The sequence below is a fragment of the Linepithema humile genome, chromosome 6 (assembly GCF_040581485.1).
Source record: "Linepithema humile isolate Giens D197 chromosome 6, Lhum_UNIL_v1.0, whole genome shotgun sequence".
Classification (NCBI taxonomy): Eukaryota; Metazoa; Arthropoda; class Insecta; order Hymenoptera; family Formicidae; genus Linepithema; species Linepithema humile.
This window is the reverse complement of record NC_090133.1, coordinates 27,999,556-28,019,288: the sequence shown is the minus strand read 5'-3', so window position 1 is coordinate 28,019,288 and position 19,733 is coordinate 27,999,556. Positions and strand designations below refer to the sequence as shown.

The window sequence follows — 19,733 nt, the reverse complement described above, 5'->3', positions numbered from 1 at the left end:
ATTTATGTTCCCCATTTGGAGTTTAAGCAACCATTTCGTAAATAAGATAATTGTACGATCAGTCAAGTATAGCGTAAGTAAAAGGTATACGTGCAGACCAATGACATTTCCGGTGTGCAAAGAATGCAAACATGCGTTACATGATCGTACGTATCCAGATAGCAAATCATGAAGAAGCTGTAACTTCAGGTTTATTCCATAACGCGAATAATATGATTTCTCAATTTTTGATCAAATCTAAATCTACGTGGAAGATTCATAAATATCACTCTAATTCTCAATTATTGAACGATAAATGGGATTTAAAATTTCAGTTGTCAATAACTGTCGGTTTTATTATTGATTTCCGACAAATCACAAACACCGGCAGTCGAAAACAAAATAAATAAATTGAAATTAATACAATTAAGATAATATATATAATCAAAGCAGTTCAAAGTCTACAAACATCTCAAGCTATGATTCATTTCAATTATGACTTTCGACAATAATATAATATTTCAAGGAAGAAAGATAGATCCGATAAGATAGTAGCATTTATAACGTAATGTTTATTTAGCTGTCGTAAAACTTGATTTGAGTCAAAAGACACATCTAGACTATCGAGAAAGATTAGAAGAGCTGTTTCGTGTTATACTCGTGGTTCGAATCGTCATCAGATACGTCAGTGTCGACAGCGGCCAAACGTCGTCGAATGGCGCTCGGAGCGCAGTCGCTGATAGTCGAGCGAGTTCGATGGTGATGGACGGTCGTGATCGAGCAGTACGATCAATTGTAGTCGAGTCGCAAAACGTAGAAGAGTCACTCGTGTACGGTTGTAGCTAAGCATCGTGAAGATTCCTCGCACATGTGCGATGATGATTATTTTATAATACGTATCGGGCAACGAAGTTAAGTGCGTCGCGCGGTAATTACGAGGGAGCGAGTTCTGGGCGTTACATATTGTGACAGGCAACATAACGCCGTGCGATGCACAAGGCTGGTGTATCGGTCGCGGCCGTTCGTCATCGGACTTTGATAGGAGCGGTCAGAATGCGCAATGTCGTTCTTTGGCCCCTATTGCTGCTGACCTTGTCCGGTTTCACGGGTTTGGTAAGTGACGCATCGCGTATTTGCGCGTCCTTTTTGCAATGCTTGTGTGCCGCACGCGCGTCACGTCAACCCCCTTTGTGCCTTTCTTCGTCTTACCTGGGCGCGCGTCATGCGCATATTATACATATAAAACTCACATACACACCAAAAATCACACTGTGTACGTGCCACAACCCAGTAACTTCGGCACGTTTGTACGTTACGTGACGTCATCTCGGCTGATCGTTGAGAAAGCCTATCGCTCATCTTATAGGATTTATTAAATTCAATTACACTTTTACTGCGGCTCCCGTTTTGCCGTTTTCACATTTATTCGTTGGGTCGAGATCGACGAGAAGTTTCTTTTCACTTGAAAGTTCAAGTCGTTTGGTTAACGACTCCGTTATCGAGATGCCTTTATATTTAAACATATGATTTTAGAAAATATACTGGAACATTTTGATCCAATTATGTCAACTTCGATTAACTCAAATGTGTTTATCATTCTTTAGAAACATGACTCATTTTATAATCGCAATATGAAATAGAAAAAGTTGTATTAACCGCAGGCGATTAAATGTAAATGATGCTTTGACAACTCAGCGTCGAAGAATGTATTTCGCGATACAAAGTACCTACTCTCATTCAATAACTTCGTTCTCAATCTGACCTTGTCTGTATTTTCGATGCTTAGAATATAAAAAAAAGTGTACACGCGTATACTTGGGAAGATTAATAAGGAGGAATAATCAAAAATTTGAAATTTTACAAAATATAACACATCAATCTAATTAGATAGCTATTTTTTGTTTTGCTAGAATAAAATTGCGCGATTAGAATAAGGAAAAATAAAAGAAGGAAAACGCGAAAAGTATGAAAGGCGTTCATTTTCTTATCTATATGCATTGTATGATTATGCGAGTCCGGCAAAACATGCAATCAGATAATTAGTATGTAATTTTCTTTTAATTGATAAAATTGATAAGCACAAACACGCGTTTTTTTTCTTTTTCTTACGCATGAACCAAGATCGTTAAAAACAATTATAAAAATATTTCTTTGTGTCTTCGATCTGGACATAATCCAAAATACAACGCCTCTTGCGTGACTTACGATTCTTTATAAACGAATGACTCACAAAGAAGATGATAAGGGGCGTCACTTTATATGTAACGCAAGCGTTTCCTTTTTATATATTGAATTTTTTATATATAACAGACTTTTACTTATACATATATATTTATTTTTGAAAAAAAGTAAATTTCGAAATTAATAGGATCACATTTGTATTGATTTTGAGGGTATTATTGCAAAAATATGTGTAATAATCAATTTTTATTTTCTTAAAATCTTTGTTCTTAATTTTCTTTTTTTCCGTTAACTAATTTTCGGTCGTATTTATTTTGGTTGATTATCGTGAAATTATTTGGGCATTTCTTGTTTTCCATAAGATACTTTATAATATATACATAACCCTAATTTGATGAGTTTAGAGCAAACATGTATATAAACACGACCATATATTACATAAATATATTGAGAATATTATTATTGTTAGTCGCATATATCACTGTATTGGAATATAAGTAATATAATATTTCGCTATAAGAAATAAACTTAAACATTATTCTTTTGAGCAAGTTCTTTATTCAGTACTGTGTTTCAAGTTAAACGAATTAAATCATTAATTCAGCCCATTGACTCAAATAAATCTTAAATCAGACTTTAATACGGAGGTCATGAAGCATTCAATTAGGAAATACCTTATATAATAACCCTCGTTACATCTGACATATCGAAAATCAAATTTGAATATAAAACTATCAATAAATAATAAATTGTTCACTACAATTTAGGGATCAAATTAAATTCAATTAGTTTTTGTATTACTCTTTCATAAGAAAGAGTTTATTTGTGCATTTCAATATTTTTGTGGCAAAGAATGGTATAAATATATATATAAATATATGAAAATATCATTATATTATTAATATATAACATCAAAAATAAAGAGAGTAATGAAGACCAAAAAATTAATCCATGAGTTGCACGACAGTATTAGCAACTCATAGACAAGTAATTGTTTAGACTCTGATTGGCCAATTTTAAATTCTTGTGTTTAAAACTTGCTTCGATTATAAAATTGCAAAGACTTTTTTTATTTAGCTTTTGGAGAACTTTCCTGGTATAATATTTTAATTCACAAATTACGAGACACGCTGTACATATGAAACTATAAATCATGAGAAAAGAGTAATTATTCCTTTAAATCGTACACCTGGATTTCTCTGGACGTAAATTTTTGTACGGTATTGACAGATTTTCAATTGTATCTTAAAGATTGTATTTTAAAAGAAGATAAAATCATATACAAATATAACCATACGCAAAATTATGTACAAATAATTCAAGAACTTGAGGATTAATTTTGTGTGTGAGATTTGTTTCAAATTATTGAATAAAAATCCAAAATGTTTTTATTTGTAAACAGGTAACCTGTGAAGAAGATGCACATTGTGTGTGGTATGGAGAGTGCTACATGGATGGAGCAATGCATAAGAAATATTGTCCTTACGATGGATTAGCGAAACCGTTGGATTCTGAAGGACAGAAATTATTGGGGAAACATTGTCCGCATTTGTTGGTAGACAGCGGCAATGGAATTAACACTTGCTGCGACATGAATCAACTTATCAACTTAGATACGAATATTAAGCTCGCATCGAACTTTTTAAAAAGATGTCCGAGCTGCTTGGACAATTTAGTGAAGCATTTTTGCGACTTTACATGCGCTACCAACCAAAGCAAATTTATCAATGTTACGGAGAAAGCCAAAACAGACAAAGGTAATTTTCGCATTTTGTTTCACGGTTTAATAGCAACTTCTGCAGAAACTGTAATAGGAATTTATATAAGAATCATGAGTCTTTTATCGGAGTGATTTAATATTTTAATATGCGTTTGATGAAATTTCTTTTCAGGCGTAGAATATATTAATGCCATTGATCTGTACATAACGAATAAATATCTTGAGGGAACGTTTAACTCGTGCAATAAGGTATCAGTACCAAGTACCGGACAGTTGGCATTGGATTTAATGTGCGGTGAATGGGGAGCGAGTAGATGTACTCCTTTGAAATGGTTCCACTTTATGGGTGATGCAGCGAATAACATGTATGTACCTTTCCAAATCACATATGTGAACACCGACAGAGCTATTGATGTGTTTACGCCGTTGGATCCTCCAATCACACCGTGCAGCAAGGCGTTAAATGTTCGTATTATTTTCACACATGTAATATAATATAATATGTATTCTAAATACATATGTTCTCTTAAAGCTATTAGAATTATTAACGGCGTAAAGTTCTAACGAGCTAGTAAAGGAAATGTAACGCATTTGCTGTATAGAAAAGACTCTAGAAATGTTGCAGTTTGGAACACGCTATTTATTTCTCTTTTAAAGAATAGAAATCTTATTTTGTTAATTTATTGCATTATTTTAATCACTTTTTTAACATTAATGTACATTCTATTTATTTTTACGCCTTAGAATTCTATATCATGTCATTTGACAGCCGTAGAACTTTACTGCGATGCATTGAATCTCATATTTTAAAGGGAGAAATGATCTAGAATGTTTAAATGTATATTTTATTCATTTTTAAGAAGAGAATCGATCGGCATCGCAGAAAAGAGACAACAGATGAAAGTTAACATATCTTTTTTAAGAGTGGATTTAGTCAGTTTTTGTTTTAAGTTTGCGCTTTTAATCTTTCTAACTTTTAAATCTCTTTTTATATAGGAATACGCTCCAGCATGCAGCTGTGTCGATTGCGAACAAAGCTGTCCAATACCACCACCACCACCTCCATTGCCAAAACCGTTCTCGATATTCGGTTATGATGGTTATGAAGTTACAATGACAATTATGTTTGTATGCGGCACCTGTCTCTTCCTTCTGTTGATAGCGTGTTTCAGCCATAGAAAGCGCATAGGTAAGAGACTCTGCTTTGTACGTATTAGAGGTACAGTTTTATATAGGATATTTTATTAACAACTTTTAACAGACTTACATACCAAATTTTTTTAAACATAAAGATATCCAAAATACAAAGAAAAAAAGTTTACATAAACATAGATTGACTATTACTCTATTTTCAAGATACAGTGATGCAAAATTATTTATAATTGTCACTATAGATCGGTTAAAAATTAGTTACAAGAAAAAGTTTGTTTATAAAATTGAAAATTTTTGCCAACATTTAAGCGAATAGAGAAATATTAAAAATAGTAAGATCAACTCAACAAAGTGGTCTGTACTTAAAAATTTTTTGAAATTTCTTTTTTGTACTTTGTCTGAAAGGCTTATAACAAAATTGGTTGAAGATCTTATTTTTATCAAAGATAAAATTGTTAGGAAAAAAGTTGTTTAACTTTTTTATTATTTAGTGAATTTCTTGCAGGTTGTTTTTTTATTTTACTAGAATACTAGAAAAGTAAAGATATCTTGATAATTTGATAAAATTTGAACTTTCTTAATAGTTAGTTTATTGTTTATAAAGTGAATTCGTGTATGAATTCAATGGCTATTGTTCGGAAAGAAACAGCTGGAGCAAGGCTGTTTTTATAAAACTAACAAAACTTTAACACTATATTATTCTGTATATGGGTTTTTTTTTGAAGGTTTTTAAATATTGATGTTAAAAAAATGGTAGTATCTAAAAGGGCATAGATAATGATTGGTAAAAAATTTGTTTAGTTGGGTTTTAGTTGAGGTCCAAAAATCTATATTTAACTAAAATAGACATGGTTTGAAGCACTCTGTATAAGGAATGTCGTTGCCAAGTTGCACTGTAGCACTAATTTTGAAAGCAGAAAATGCAGTGTGTTTTTCTTTTGTGTTTTCAAAGCTTTACCATATTTAGCGTACACAATTTATCTTTTATAATTTATTAAATATATTAGTAACTTAGTATTAAGTAATTGTAATTAACTTGTGCTATTACTATTGGTTATCTCTCAAAGAGATATATATGTAAGATAAATGGGGAAATAGTAGAACGAATTGATTAATTATTGATTAATTATGTGATTAATCTTTTGTAGTGGTTATTGTGGATATATTCGGTTGTTATTTATTTTTTGGTTGTGGTAAAATTTTTTTGTGTGTACTTATTTTATTTTTTCTAAAGCTTAAGAAACATAAATTAAGGCATTTAACACTCTTTGGAGTGTTAATTTTTTTTTAATTACACTAAAGAGGAATATTATTTTTGAGAAGCATTAAGAGAAAATTACAGGGTTGTAACAACTACTTACGCATTTGTAATTATGCGAATGCGTACTTACATTTAAATTAGTGTATAGATGTAGATGTTAAAGTTATATAAGAACTAAAAAAAATTGTTATGAGAAATTATGTATTTCAATGAAACCAATTTCTTATGTTTTTATAATCATTTATTTCAGCTCGTTAAGCATTCAATATGCAATTTATTATATATTTTTTCTTAAAAATATTAACATTTGCACAAATTCGAGTTTTACTTAACGAACGACACGTGTGACTAATATTAAATTTTATGTGAAATTGATTAGACTTTAAATATAAATTACTTGTTAAACACTTCTGTATACCGGATTTATAAGTGTATGTATGGTGTGCGCATATATTTAGTTGCACGAGGGGAGGAAGTAGGAAGACAGGTGGGTAGACGGCTAGCAGCCGGATTACACCACCCAGGAGATGGTGCTCGTATTGCCCTCGCCGCTGATCAAGAAGACAGCCCACTTCAGTCTAAGCGTTCTAGTAGGTTTTTTCGATTCTAAAAATATTTTCGTCTGTGTCGCTACTTTCCTGTGCGTATCTTTGTCGCTTCCGCGCTTTCGTTTCTCTCGCTTTGATGCAGCTTCGCAAATTGTCTGTCAGGATGTCAGTTGCAGATTAGACAAAAGATTCAAAGCATCTTTTCCCAACTATTCATACTTAGATTTACGAAATAGGAAATCATTAATCTCTTAAGGTTTTACTCATAACATTAACCCTTTGAATGTAATGTGACGTGTAAGTATATGTTGAGACTATTTACAGTAGCGGAGATAAGTTTAAGGCGGCTACTTTTACTTATTTTATTCTAAATCCGTAATAGATTTGATAATATTATTTACTGCAGTTTTTATCCTTTATTTTGATAAAATAAAATAACGGATAACAAGTATTTTAATCTTAAATTTTGCTCCGCTATTGTAACTTACATTTGTTTTTTGTCAATATAGCACTGCACATTTAGGAGCTCATTCTGTAACTTATAACGATGTTGTATCATTGCGCAGCTATTATGTAATACAAAAGAACCTGCGTAGTGATATATATAACGACATTGTTATAGAATAGGGGGCTTATATTAAATGATAAATTATGATAATCAACTACACTATTGCACTTTTTGCGAAAGTCTAAACGCTTAATAGCTGACGCTTGAACGAAGTCCACTGTGTTTCACAAAAAGTCGATTAAAAGTCCGAGCTCGATAAAATTATACTGCATAATAAGATTTCAAAAAAAAGTTTGAATAATTCATTGATCTTGTTTTCATAAATAAATCATAGGTCGTTCGGAATATTTCTGAAGTTATATAATTCGGATCTTTTAAATGTCTAATTAGGAGTGGTTATATGAATATTAAGTCGAATCGACAGAAGAAAAATATATAAAAAATTTTATAGCTCCTTTTCTGTTAATTTTTTTGGGGTTTTTAGAAACATACAAAAACTTTTTCACTCTGTTATATGAATACTTCCTGCACAAAAAATATGTTATACATATATTTGTGTATGTTATATTGTGTATGTGTATGTTATTTGACTATGAATCTTCTATGTAATACTTATAAAATATTTTGCATGTTTGTTGCATTATGTTGTTTGATACGCTATTTTAAATAGTTTATTAGAAGAGAAGAACAAAATATGTCTACGAATGTAATGAGAAAAAGAATTTCTCATAATAGCATTGGAAAATTGTAAAATACTTTTAAGACGGATTATACACGGAACAGACAGCATTTTATATTCAATATTTTATGTAATTTTCCAGATTATGAGGCATCTAAAGAAATGAAAGATATACAATCTCTAAAATAATCGCCAAAGTATTAAAGACTTAAAAGATATCGCACAGAATTGCTTTACTATGATGTTTGCAGAAATGTTGAAATAGAATCTCCAATGTTGTTAAGAGTTTTTCTTCATACATATATAAATGTTTATTATTAAGTGTGTCAATTTCAGCTTTATAAATGTTATTATTCATAAGACAGTAAAAAAATATTAATTATAGATTATGTATTTGTAGCACGAGCAGTCAAGGTTACGTAAATTGTACATCGTCCATCAAACGTTTATGTATGATTAAAGTTTTTTATATATCTAATATACAATTATTTTTAGGTGTTATATCTACTGATGATTTACCATCTGGATTTGACGAAGAACAATCCACTTTCATCGAAAAGCTTGGAGCAGGCACGGACAAATTTTTGCAAGAGTTCTTCTGCAAATGGGGGACATGTAAGCGACGTTGTTGCTTTATATTTTGTATCTTGTAATATAATTTACGCAAATTCTCTCAAATTGCGATATTTCTCTATGTTTTTGTTCACGATGATCAATATTTTTTTACAGTTTGCGCTTCTCGACCTTGGTTAATACTTTTTCTCGGCTTCCTGTTTATTGTCGCCTTGGGACACGGCATAAAATACATACAAGTTACTACAGATCCTGTGGAATTGTGGGCGTCTCCACATTCTCGATCGCGCGTCGAAAGAGAATACTTCGATAAACACTTTGAACCGTTTTATCGAAATGAACAAATTATTATTACCTCTATTGGCTTGCCAAAAGTACGTACTATTGAAATCACGTCATTATCTTGGCACAAAATCGATTTTGTGTAGCCAAATTACATCTCGTCAACTTGTGGTGTAAATATGAGTTATATATTTTGATCTTGATCCGGTGTATCTTATAATTGTTCAATATTTATTACAGATCGTGCATAACACGTCCAACGGACCAATCGTGTTCGGTTCTGTATTTAATGATACTTTTTTGAAAACAATTTTCGAATTGCAAGAAGGTATTAAGCATATAGTTACTCCTAACAATTACACATTAGCCGACATATGTTTTGCCCCTTTAACCGGGCCATTTACTGGCCCGACGACAGTTTCGCAATGCGCTATTCAAAGTATTTGGGGTTACTGGCAAGACAGTTTAGAGAAGTTTCAGGATTCGGAAGAAGACGGCAATTATACGGTGAACTATTTGGATCACTTCAGAGTTTGCTCACAGTAAGTCTTTAATGCGACAAAAGAAAGACTCTTAATCTGCTTTTCTAGACGTGTAAATTATGTCATTGAACAATTCATCCTTTAGCATAAATTCTGTAACCTGATTATTTTTTTATGCGTTATAACTATGATTTTTTAATTAATTTTGTTAATGCATTGAAGACGGTCGAATGATCGGCGAAAAAACGCCTGTAATGTAAATTGAAAGATGTTTTTGTGAATACAATAATGATTTGAGAGAAAACATCTTGCCTCAAGCCGTTTTTTCTCATTGCAATTTAAAATTTTGGAGCTTTATCCTGGTTATATGTATAATATTGCCTTGTTGCATTTACATTTACTTTCATACATTTTTTTTTTTTTTTTCAGAAATGCATATAACCCTGAATGTCTTGCGCTTTACGGTGGTCCCGTGGACCCCGCGATCGCAGTAGGTGGATTTTTGTCTCCAGGACAGGATCTTCATAATCCGCCATATGAAAAGGCAACTGCTATAATCCTTAGCATACTTGTAAACAATTATCACAATAAAACCAAATTATCTCCTGCTATGGAATGGGAAGAGAGGTAAATTCGTGTAAATTTAACTCGTACTGACAACGTCACATGGTAAATTTGCTTAATCTTATATTATTTTATATGCTATGTAATTTTAGCTTTATTGCCTTTATGAAAAACTGGACCGCAACGAGAAAACCAGCGTTTATGGACATAGCATTCACGTCCGAGCGGTCTATTGAGGATGAATTAAACCGTGAATCTCAGTCGGATATTGTGACCATTCTAATATCATACGTCATCATGTTTGGATATATCGCGGTGTCTCTCGGCCAAATCAGATCTTGCTCTCGTCTTCTGGTGAGAATTTCTCACACGATATCCTTACTTTTTATCATACATTTCCCTCGAACGTATAATTTTATATAATTGATATATTTATTTCAGCACGATTCTAAGATCACTCTTGGACTCGGAGGCGTGCTCATAGTATTGGCATCTGTGATTTGCTCGGTCGGATTGTTCGGCTTCATCGGTATACCAGCTACGTTGATCATCATCGAGGTCATTCCATTCCTGGTACTGGCGGTCGGAGTGGACAATATTTTTATTCTCGTTCAAACTCATCAGAGAGAGGGTAGACGCCCGAACGAGTCTATCTCAGAACACATTGGTCGTACATTGGGCCAAGTCGGCCCTAGTATGTTATTGACGAGCGTGTCGGAAAGCTGCTGCTTCTTCCTTGGTATGTGTCAGCGCAGGAAGTCACTTGAGAAGTTTCGCTCACGTGTGCAAATCAACATATAATCATTTTCTTTTGGATTTTTTTAGGTGGCCTCTCTGATATGCCTGCTGTGAAAGCGTTTGCTCTTTATGCTGGAATGGCACTATTAGTAGATTTCATATTGCAAATTACATGTTTCGTCAGTCTTCTAGCACTTGACACAATTCGACATGCGGTATGTTATTTTAAGTGAAAGAATTGTTGAAAATTATTTGAGAGGTTTTGCTACTTTTTCTCATTAATGATGATATTTTCATATACAACGCCTATAAATGTTCGTGTATAAAACGCAAATTTTGATACAATGTAGTATTCTTACTATATAGTTTTATCTAGTAAACCTTTTTTAATTCACTTATTTGATGAGAAACTTTTGTTAACAAAATGTTACAGAAGTTTTATTTTTATTATAATGAATAATTCACGTTTTTAATTCATTATTTCTTACACACATACTCGCGATTACATTGAAAAATACATAAAGCACTTTGTTATAATTTTAGAACAATAGGTTGGATGTGTGTTGCTTTATTCATTCCAAGCGAGATGATGGAGAAGAGGTGGTAGATGGAATGCTGTATAAAATCTTCAAAGTCGCATATGTCCCGCTCTTACTACAAAAGTGGGTTCGCGCTGTTGTGATGGTTGTATTTTTCGGTTGGCTCTGTAGCAGCATCGCCGTAATACCACATATCGAAATTGGCCTAGATCAAGAACTTTCTATGCCCGAAGACAGCTTTGTGCTTAAATACTTCAAAGTACGTTGCGAAGGATGGAGCAAAAACATGAATCATAAAAGCTCAAGAGTACAAACATAAATTTAACAAATAACAACATATTTTTACCGTTTTTTTTTTCAGTTTCTAAATAATTACTTATCGATCGGACCGCCGATGTATTTTGTCGTTAAAGATGGCCTGAATTATTCCGACACCAAAGTACAAAATTTAGTTTGTGGTGGGCAGTATTGTAATATCGATTCAATATCTACACAAATCTTCACAGCATCCAAACAATCAAATAGGTATGTTTTATGAATGAAGAACGTGAAGTTTTTGTTACATTTATATTCGAATTGTATTGAAATCGCCTTCGATCTTTTTCAGAACTTATATAGCTAAGCCTGCTTCGTCTTGGATGGATGATTACATCGATTGGTCAGGATTGTCCGGCTGTTGTAGATATTTTCCTACCAACAGCTCATTCTGCCCGCATACCGGTATATCTTTGTTTACAAAAGTTATATTTATTATCACACGTATTGTATATTGTGACACCTGAACTCTTATTGTGCTACATGCTTTCGATTGCAGATCGCGCACACTGTTCTACTTGCAATATCACTTTGAATCAATACAACAGGCCGACGGCGACCGATTTCGATAGATACGTATCGTTTTTCCTGCAAGATAATCCCGACGAGACGTGCGCTAAAGGTGGCCATGCTGCTTATGGACATGGTGTAAATTACATTACGCACGACGACACGATGATGTCGACCGTGGGCGCTTCGTATTTCATGGCTTATCACACGATACTCAAGACCTCGGCCGATTATTACGAATCGATGAGAGCGGCCAGAGTTGTGGCGTCAAACATAACAGATATGCTCAACTGTAATTTGAGACGTATGGGCGATGACACTACGGTAGAAGTTTTCCCATACAGCGTTTTCTACGTATTTTACGAACAGTATCTGACTATGTGGCCCGACACATTGCAAAGTATAGGAATCTCATTGCTCGCTATATTTGTGGTTACTTTCCTACTAATGGGCCTGGACATTTTTTCATCGCTGGTTGTCCTAATTACAATCACGATGATTGTCGTCAACATCGGCGGCCTGATGTACTGGTGGCACATAACTCTGAACGCAGTGTCTCTAGTGAATCTTGTTATGGTGAGTCAGTTAATTTAATTGTCTCGTGTTTGTTCCCTCAGGTTGACTTTATAGAATTATTATTTATTGTCTTGTGTCTGTTCGTATTACAGGCAGTTGGCATAGCCGTCGAGTTTTGCAGTCATTTAGTGCATTCCTTCTCAGTGTCAATTCAAGCAACTAGAGTGGACAGAGTTGCAGATGCGTTGACAAATATGGGGAGTTCAGTATTCAGCGGTATTACGCTTACGAAGTTTGGCGGTATTATAGTTCTGGGCTTTGCGAAGAGTCAAATTTTCCAGGTTTGTCTTTGTTCTATTAAGGTAGAATGCTAATTATCTCAGTTGTGGCTGTCACTTCAACTGAAAAGAGCGCGCTTGTTTTTTGACGCAATTTGCAATTCTTTAAAATTAAATTTTTAAATGAATTGCAAATCAGTCAATTGCGATAAAACTTTAGATAATTAGCATTCTGCTACTTATTTATCTTTATTGCACGAGATTACGGCGTCACTCACCTAAATGGCGTTTGCAGGTGTTTTACTTCAGGATGTATCTGGGTATCGTGCTATTTGGAGCAGCACACGGTCTGATATTTTTGCCGGTGTTATTAAGTTACATAGGTGAGAAAACATACATAAATATGCACGCAAACATTATACTATAGATATCGGGGGATTTTTAATTTTAACATCTTATAAACATGAGTCTGAAACACATATAACACATATAATGAGTCTGAAAACTATTTGTTTTGAAGATACAACCGTTTTAAGTCGTAGCTTGAACACGCGTGGTAATCAGAAATAATTTGATAACATAATGTAATTTATAATGATGTGATACATTGACTCGTGTAGCTAATGAGAAATTTTGAACGTCAGCATATAACATAATTAATGATTTATTTAAAAGTGACTACTTTTTAAAAACAAATAATTTGCGGATTCATATTTATTAGGATATTTTTCTCAATATTGAAACACAGAATACGTTCATAATGTGTGAGGGGATCAGGTGCACACACACGAACACACATTCACAAGCGTGCCGCATTACAAGTGTATTCTATGTTTCAAAATTGAGAAAAATATCCTAATAAGTATATGTTTATATATGCATGCCAGAAAAATCTATATTACAATCTCTAATTCAAGTCTCTTCTCATTGCTTATTTGTTATACGTTCGTCCTATTTTAAGTTCAAAACTTATAGCTTTGTGCTTATCAGAACAAGGAAAATCGTAACGCAAAGTAGCTAGGTAGAATATACTTATAATCTGGTTTGCAGATTGTGCAAATTATTTCGTGTTATATTTTGCTTAATTGATTATTAACTTTTTATATCGCATATTTTTATACAAATTTAAATTTTACCGCTGAATAATAGATTTGATAATACGGTTATTGTACTTCTGAGAATCGTCATAAGCACTTTGGTGCTTCAGAAAAACAATTTAATCTTTTTTTTTTTTTGGAGTACACACCAGTGTTACGTTAATTAATCGTTTGACTACCTTGTTAACAGCAATTATTATTTTATACTCTATTTGAATGATAAATGCAATTTACTAACGATCACTCTACTTTCAACTATGATTGGCTGCTAGTAATTCTTACAATACTGATGATAGATAGCCATGGTAATTAAACGATTAAAATTTTATTTTCATATCCCTACATATATATATGTATAAAGAAAGAGCTCTGAATCTTATGGCCAATACGAGCAGCTTTACAAATAGGGACTGCGTAATATTTCTCAGCATATTTCTGAGATATCTTTATCGTGCAAAATCTCTCGTGCTAAATATTTCTGCGCTTAGTCTCCTTCATTGAGAGACATCAGTTATTTAAAACAATGCAATTCTGAGTAATGTGGACTGGCATCATGGCTCCATGGTGGTTCTAGGCTCGCCCATGAACAGAGAGAAATTGGCCAATCACAAGAAAGCGATGCATGGAAACCTGGACAACGTGCAAGAAACATCTTTGAATCATCGTGTAAGCAAACACAATTCTCCCACACCTACAACTACACCTACGTTCAAAGTGCTCGAATGCGACAGATAGGTATGCAGAGCATCTGAATTTAAAAACAAAGAAACATTTGCACCGTGACATGTGCTAAAATCTGGCATTCCTTTTCCTCCTCCAAAATATATGCCATTCCACGCTGTTTATTTTACATACTGCGAATAGATTGAATTATGCAATGTATTATTTAAACTGAAATATTTTTGAAGATGAAGGAATGGGCTGAAAATAATTTATATAATATTTTAAAATATTTATCTATTGTTTTCTTATCTTTATGATGCATTATTTGCAACGTTCAAACTCTCATTTAATTTCTTTCCTTGCTTTTGTAAAAATAGATTTCACCATCTTCCTGTTTGTAATATTTACCTTCTAATAGTAGTAATTTGCTAAAAGCTTCGAAAGCTGAAGAGTTTTTTGGCGTTCTATTCGTTGAATACTTTGAGTAGAAATTTCTAATTTAAACAAAATTTTTGAAAATTGTATTTAAAATTGTTTAATATTATTCTAGCACAGTTTCTTTTGTTAACGAGCACTTCATATGCTATCTGTAAAAAGGAAAAAAAATCGAAAAGATAAAGATAGCGTTAAAGAAAATATAACATTGAAACAATAGACATTAATGCAATTGATCTTGACAATACTTTGCACTTTTTACGATATACAATGCACAATATTTTACATGATTGTATTGTGAATAACAAATTTAATTTCATTTGATCGTATCTAACATTGAATATGTAACAGCTTGTACATTAATTTAAGAAAACTACTGGTTATTAAGATTTCTGTAATAATGTCAATGCATTTGTATTTGAAATCCTTTTAACCATTTTTAATGGAGTATGAAATGAAAGAGCTTTTTAGAGAAATGCTTATGTAATTTTATTTTATGGTGTGGTTATGTGTTATGATTTGTATACTTTATTGTGCCCATGCTTTTACGCGTAGTGTTTTTGTATGTCCCTGTAATTACGTGAATAAGTGAAATATGTTGCATTATTAAACATGATTCTCTGGTAATCATGTGTATACATTCATAGGATATTACATATATAGGGTATCTGACAATTTTGACAACATGTCAAACTTTGACAGCTAAAAGTGAAAATATAAATATATTTCAAAAAATCTTCTTAAAAATATATGATAAGAATATGAAAATTTTGCATTTTTAAATGTTGTTTACGTTTATATTGAAATAAGTCTAACACAAACTTCTTGCAAAATTGGATACGATAACGATATTTTGTTTACATTTTATATTTTTATCATAAATTTTTCACAACACATTAATGTTAAGATTTTTTGTTTTTACCAAACTTTGACCGAAAAATGATTAGATACCCTGTATATTGTAATATAAATTTAAAATTATTTCTGAGATTATGTATTATCTATTTATCAAAGACAAATTTGTGGAATTCTATAATTATAGCTTTAAAAAGCGTAAATTGATTTGTATGCTGCTTGTGATCATTGTCGATAACAGGGATATGAAAACGCAAAGTTATCACTGGTGAAGAGAAACATATAGGATAAGTCGAATTAATTTTATGTTATTTGGGTTCACATGGCACTTTTATCTTTTGTTTCCTCATAAAGTCACGTACAAAATGTTTTTAAATTCTACAACAGAATTTTTAATATGTCTCTGCAGTTTTAAGATAATCATGATAGTATATATACTTTTTGAATACTTCCACTATCGAGATATCGAACGTGAACAGTTCAGCTAACGTATATTGTCGCATTAGTTGCTCGAAATGTTTGAAGATATATTGTATCTGAAACAAAAAACGCGTGTATACATTACTTAGTATCGCATGAAAAGATGTTCAGTTTTGTCTTGTGAGTTATTTCTTTCTATATACAGGATGTTCCATAATTCGCGAATCAAAATATTACAGCAGGTAAGTTCTCAAAAAACTAAATGACAAAAAAATAACTACAATTTTTCAACCCGAGCGATAATTCTTGAAATACTAGGGTTTAAAATTGGCTAATCCAGTTCAGCAGTCAATCGTTCATGAGTCGCTAATATTCAAATGCGCGACTCACAGCTAAATCGCTTAATCGTAGAGCACAGTTTTTTAAGCACTTTCCTGCTGTAGTATTCTGATTTGCAAATTACAAATCACCCTGTATATAGAAGTAATAATATGTATTACTCAGAGAATATTGATGTGTACACATCTGAATAGACAATTTACTAATTATTGTATGGTCAAGTGTGGTTAGGTGTGTAGTAGATAATTGCGTTACGAGAATGACTACTTGGACCGGATATTTTGAAATAGTTAATGTGCATTTGTTCGCTTGTGCTTGCAGGCGTGATGTCGCGCCGAGGGCGTAGAAGAGCCCGCGAAAATGCGAGCGGAGGTGAAGCTAGACGTCACAAACGTGACCAGCCGGATTCTCCTCTTCTCGAAAACGATAGCCGTCAACACCCGACCACTTCCTACGCCAGTATGAACTCCATCGATGTGACTGATCACTATGTAATGTTTTAATGACAAATCATTCGTCGCCGATGTAATCGGGTGCAATTTTTGTACTTAGAAAGACTGAAACGGATCTATTAAGGTAACCATCGATACTGTCCTTTTAACCTGGCGCTGTTGTAAGTCGAAAGAGTCGCACGAGCTCTCTCTCTCTCTCTCTCTCTCTCTTTTTTTCTTTCTTTCTTTCAAAATATTTCAAAAAAATTACGGAAAGCTTTAAAGAAAGAGATAAGTTACATATTGTTTTTACAAACTTTTCCGAGACTGGTGAATATGTCCATCTATCGTTCATATCTGGCACCTATTTTAGCAACGAAAAGATTTATAATATTTAATTATAATTGGTCTTGATTACTTTCTTTGGACAAGATCTTTTTTAATTTGATATTATTAGATTGTCACAGATTGCGTATTCTAAATGGTCTTGCAATTGCAGACGACTGATCATACGATCGATCTTAGGTAGAATAATTTATCTAGAATGAAAAATTTGTTTCTGTGCTACTCGTTACGTGAATTTATAGAGAATATAATAAACGTAACGAATATGAAATGCATTTCCCTCTTTTTAACGCAAATGCAATCAAAGTGAGGTGTGAACCTTCGTTCTGATATTGATATCAGATTACTATATTGTCCTAAATATGGCATAAAATATCGATAATTAAGAGAATAAAATGATTGATTTTTCTAATACGTAACTTACACAAGAAATAAATTTGAATATTTGAAAGTGATGGAAAACAAAACAAAAAAAAAAAACATCGCATATACATTACACTTTGAAACTTCACGCATGATACGTATTGGACTTTGTGCTAACTAAATGTAATTATTCTTATTTAAGCCGTCCATAGCCGAGGTGTAATGTGAAAAATGAATGATGTACAATACACATCGAATAAAAAATCTATTATTGGGGTTAGTATAATAGTTGTCCGTAAATAAGAATGCGATATCTATATCAGGATTCAAGTTTTCAAATCTCACATTAACTCGCATAAGTTCCATAGCGATTGGAGACTCCAGGTCTATTCGTTCCGAATTTTACCGAACCATTCGTTTTTTGTTTTGCTGCATTAATATACTTGAAATTATTTGAGATACTTTATGATCATTTTCGAATTTACGAATTCTATTTTCGAATGCTTAATAATATGAAATCGTATATTGATTTGGAAGTCATGTGCGTCTCTTCAGTCAGATAAAAGTGTTATAGATTTTTATTATGATACGTAAGAATTAAATTTCCATTGAATATTTATTCTAATAAAAATATCAGTATCAATCAATTCAATACGCGGACATACATGTTTTGTGCATATTTTAAATAAATATTGTTTTATTTTGTCAAGTTTTTCGAATTTATTGCAAGTTTAAGTATTAAACTCAGTATTAAATTTAAACTAAAGTAACACTTCGTTTTTTTCCAAGTTATTTGAGTATTCTTTAGAATAAAATCTAAGCGGCCTTTTAAATGTCACCTGCAGTTTTGCATTGTTTAATTAAAGCTACCTACGAGATACTTTTTTTATTGCTTTTTTTTAAGTATTGGACTATAATGCCTATAATGCAGAAAGATGCAATTTCAACATACGATTAGACTGGAATTGCGGAAATCTTTACAATTTCGGTTAAAACAAACATATTTCATATATCATACTAATAAAAAATTTAATCACCAGTTGCTTATGAACTTTTTATGATCTGGCCAAATATTTAGATAAGGTTTTTGTGAATTACGCGGAGAAATGGGGTAATTTATATTATATTTAAGCGTTAGGTTTTGCAGTAAGTGATAGATTTGTCAATTTTATTTACTAGTACGCTTTGTCAGTGTGAGTTTTCTACTGAGAAATACAGCATTTCTGCTCGACTTGTGTGGCGAATCTGTAATAGTGTCTTTTGTCCGTGTATATACGATATAACAGAACTAGCATGTGAATCGATCGCGTCATCACATCGATGCATTTTTCATGCTTGATGCTTGCTCCCTGATTAAGAGATTCTCTCGTCACGCGTTTGAACGTAAATATTTTATGTGAGGCATAACTTTTATACAATCATCAAGCGGTACATATAATAAATATTGTATGATGGGGTAGGGACTCTCTAAAAAATATGAAGCTGTTAATTCCTCAAATTATTCTTACGGTGTACTTGAATGCAAACAAATGCGTAAGAAGCGAAAGGAGAAAGATGATTGTGTTAAATGTTATAAATCGTATCGAAGTATGTTGTAAAACTGTATAAGTTCCGTATATTGATCGGCGGAAATGTATGTGTTCAATGTATATATGAAGCGATACCTTTTCCGCAAAAAAAAAAAAAAAAAATACGCCTTGGTTCGTTTGAAAAGTATTAATCGTGATTGACGTTCTTCGATTTATACCGCACCATGTCTACGGCAAACTGCATATCAATAGAGAAGCCTCGTTAATATGAAGTATGGTGAAGTAAAAAAGATGGGCATCAAATTGATTTAATATAGAATTAAGAAAAAATTCAGAGAAGCATCTAAAATAATATGCAAAGCGTATGGTGTTATCACGTAAATATAAATAAATTTTCTCGTTTGTACCATAAATTGCATTCTGTCTTGTGT

At 32.5% G+C, this 19,733-nt stretch overlaps 1 protein-coding gene across 4 annotated transcripts; it reads left to right on the top strand.

Moving 5' to 3' along the window:
* Nucleotides 1–696: 696 nt before the first annotated feature.
* Nucleotides 697–19,715, top strand: Npc1a (Niemann-Pick type C-1a). 4 transcript variants are annotated; one of them, XM_067356776.1, is made up of 20 exons: nt 697–1,092; nt 3,563–3,917; nt 4,053–4,345; nt 4,877–5,069; nt 6,752–6,883; nt 8,524–8,643; nt 8,758–8,975; nt 9,124–9,425; nt 9,795–9,992; nt 10,082–10,283; nt 10,371–10,668; nt 10,755–10,882; nt 11,211–11,465; nt 11,568–11,731; nt 11,814–11,926; nt 12,021–12,607; nt 12,700–12,888; nt 13,121–13,208; nt 14,497–14,588; nt 16,956–17,058. In XM_067356776.1, exons 1-20 carry the CDS (start codon nt 970–972, stop codon nt 16,959–16,961), a joined length of 4,056 nt encoding a protein of 1,351 aa, XP_067212877.1. In that variant the 5' UTR covers nt 697–969; the 3' UTR covers nt 16,962–17,058. The 4 variants fall into 4 exon arrangements, with proteins under 4 accessions (XP_067212877.1, XP_012220692.2, XP_067212878.1 ...); XM_067356775.1 differs by having other exon boundaries at nt 698–1,092; nt 14,497–14,657; XM_012365269.2 differs by lacking the exon at nt 14,497–14,588 and having other exon boundaries at nt 16,956–19,715.
* Nucleotides 19,716–19,733: the final 18 nt, after the last annotated feature.